Genomic DNA, 3325 nt, shown 5'->3' on the forward strand with positions numbered 1-3325 from the left:
CCATTATTTACCAATCAATTTTGTACCCATGTAGCGAAAGTTTTTGGATCTACTCTATATGTATGCATGTATGCGTTTATGTATGTTACACGTATGTATAGACGTAAACGTGTCGCGATAAAGCATGCATACCGACGACATGCAATCATGTGTGTATCTATATAATCATCATTGTATGTCTTAAGGGATAAAAAAATAATTAGTTAAGAAGTATAATAATAATAATGTAAGATATAAATAAAAAAAAGGAAAAACAATATAATAATGTCCTATCCCTACGACATTCGTCGGGATAGAAAAACAAAATTTTTATTTTTACTTTTTCTGAAACATAATAAATAATAAACAAAAAACAAACAAAAATAAAAAATATACAAACTAATCCTGATGAAATATCATCGGGATAGAAAAACAAAATTTATGTTTACTTTTTTTTAATCCATTATATATAATAAATAAAAAACAAATAACGAATCATTTGAATGAGCTACTGACTAAATTCATCACATTGTGATACACTCGTCTTCCGATCTAGGGGAAACCCTCACTTAAGGTCAACGTCCGTGAACACTTGTCCAAAGACACGATAGTACGATGTGATAAAATTCGTTCAGTTCAAGAATCTAACAAGTAGACACCACCTACTCACCTAGGCCTCATCATCACCGGATGTCACTTTGTCACTGAAACGAAATGATGAGTGCGAGAATCTAACCATTGATCACATAAAACCACAACTCTCCCTTTCCACCGTCAATTCATTGCCAATTCCTTTACAATATTAATTAATTAACAACCAAACACCAAGTCATTTTACTTTTTAATATTCTTAGTTCCTTTATACAACTTGCGGACTCAAATTTAATTATGCACAAAACTAAAATATTTGGACCAAATTCACCAAATTTAAACCTTTGAAACTGAAATTTTGTTTATTTATTTATTAGGCTGTAAATTTCCAATCTGCACAAAACCAGGAAATTGAAATTAACCTCGCTGAATTCTAAAGCCGTTGTAATTTGTAAATTCACCATTGACGTTCAAACGTCTTTTATTTATTTATTTATTTTTAATTGCAATACTTGTTTGGATTAGGTCCGTATATATAGGAGGTTCTCTATAATTACAGTATATGATATTCGTTGTATCCAGTTTGACTTATGAAAGAGTTTGGTTTTGTCTGAGTATTTGATCGACCTGGTAAATTGCACTTAATGATATTTTTGATTTGATCTACTTAGATCTGTTTATCTTAGATTCTGTCGATTTTGACGAGTATGTTTCTACAGCTGCAATCTGATTGAACTTGGATGTGTGCGGTGGACCTAGTTTGAAGTTCTTTTCAACCATAAATGATCCAAAACAAGACGTTTAGCTTGTAAAAATGGAAGACTCTGAGGAAATTCCGACCGGGGTCTTTGACAATGGAACCGCTATCATAAAGGTTGGTTTTTATCTCTAACTTTATGCGGATTAATACATTTGATACTATTTTCTCGGGTAAAATCTACAGGCTGGGTTCGCTGGTGACGACGCACCTAAGGAAGTCTTTCCTACAGTTTTAGGTAAGCCACGTCACACTTCTGTTATGATAGGCAGTGGACGTAAGGATGCCTATGTGGGAAAGGAAGCCCTGTGCAGAAGAGGTCTTCTGAATTTGAAATATCCTATTGAGCGTGGCATCGTCCGCAACTGGGATGACATGGAAGCAATTTGGCGTCATACTTTCCGTAACGAACTTGGGGTTGCTCCTGAAGAGCATCGCGTTCTTCTTACTGACACCGTGTTAAATGCCAAGGAACATAGGGAAAAGATGGCAGAAATCATGCTTGAGACCTTCAATGTTCTTGCCATGCAGGCTGCCTTCCAGCCTCTGCTCACTTTGTTTGGTTGTGGTCGATCAACTGGTTAGTCTTATGTCTTTTGATTGCATCTTTGTTTATTTTGCATCATATTGTTTATCATACTACTTGTTTTTATCCCCCCGTATTACGAGATTGTTTTACATTATTCGTTTATGATATTTATATATGTTTTTAGATTTTAATTTTATTTATTGTAATGAAATTAATAATATACCCAGTTCAAAAGCTATTTGGGGTTTTTTTAGTGTAAAATTGTTTCGTAATTATGTATAATGTATTTTTAAAAAACATCGGATACTAATTTTAAGTATATATTATTTTATAGGATTTTCATATAAAATATTTGTTGAGATTAATTTTTAATTTAATGAGATGTTATAACCCGTTTCAGGGCTATCTGAGTTTGGTGAGACCCATGCCCGTAAATTCGGGTCAAATGAAAGAGAAGTTTTCATTTATGTATAAAGCAATCTGGTAGTTTTAGAGAATTTAGGGAGGTTTCGTTTATATAAGATTGTTATTATTTTTATAATCATAGGTATCGTTTTGGAATCTGGTGATGGTGTCACACAAGTAGTCTCAACTTATGAAGGTTATATTTTTGGTCATGCCATCCGTCGTGTTGATTTTGGAGGTCGTGATATTACAGATTTCCTAATGAAGATCTTGAGTCAAAGAGGTTACATGTTCACCACCATGGCTGACCGTGAAATGATCTGTTCCATGAAAGAAAGTCTTGCATATGTGGCTCTAGACTTTCAGCAAGAGCTTCAAAGGAGCTCGGATGTTGAAAAGAATTATACATTACCCGACGGAGAATTGATCACAATTGGAGCAGAGAGATTCCGTTGTGCAGAGGTTCTGTTCAACCCTTCTTTGATCGGAATGGAAATAGATGGTATTCATGAGATTATCTACGAGTCAATCATGAAATGTGATGTTAACATCCGGCAGGATCTTTATCGAAACATTGTGCTCGAAGCATTGAGCAGAGAGATTCCGTTGTGCAGAGGTTCTGTTTTTTTTTTTAATATAAGAACATAAGCTTTCTGTAAATTTAGAGTTCATGTTTGTTTATATTTTCTTTAAACTTGTATGAATCAGCAATGGATTACCAAGGAAAAATATGATGAATAGGGTGCATCCATCATCAACAAGAACCCATTTTAAAGCAGATATTTTGGGTTTTGACTGTCTAGAGTACTGCTTTTGATTAAATCATAATTTATTTTCATGTTGTGGAGTTGTTAATAAACTTTACATGGTGATTCACCAAGGAAGGAATGAGCTTCTTTGATTTTTTGATAAATGTATTTACTTCATGTATAATTTCATGTGTTTTTGGGTTTGAGCATATGAACCAAATGCTTTAATTAAGTTAGTTATTAGACTATATCTTGTGAATGATGGTTAGTTAATAAATAGTTATGTTACGTCATTATTACGTAGGTCACATGACT

General features: G+C 33.5%; 1 protein-coding gene across 1 annotated transcript; it reads left to right on the top strand.

Moving 5' to 3' along the window:
• The first annotated feature begins 1375 nt into the window (after positions 1–1375).
• Positions 1376–3002, top strand: LOC143576974 (actin-7-like). Its single transcript, XM_077060940.1, has 4 exons — positions 1376–1444; positions 1514–1907; positions 2404–2882; positions 2970–3002. Exons 1-4 carry the CDS (start codon positions 1385–1387, stop codon positions 3000–3002), a joined length of 966 nt encoding a protein of 321 aa, XP_076917055.1. The 5' UTR covers positions 1376–1384.
• Positions 3003–3325: the final 323 nt, after the last annotated feature.

This window comes from Bidens hawaiensis, unplaced genomic scaffold, assembly GCF_021521415.1.
Source record: "Bidens hawaiensis isolate Kalapana, Puna unplaced genomic scaffold, B.hawaiensis_p1.1 tig00028452_1, whole genome shotgun sequence".
Taxonomy (NCBI): Eukaryota; Viridiplantae; Streptophyta; class Magnoliopsida; order Asterales; family Asteraceae; genus Bidens; species Bidens hawaiensis.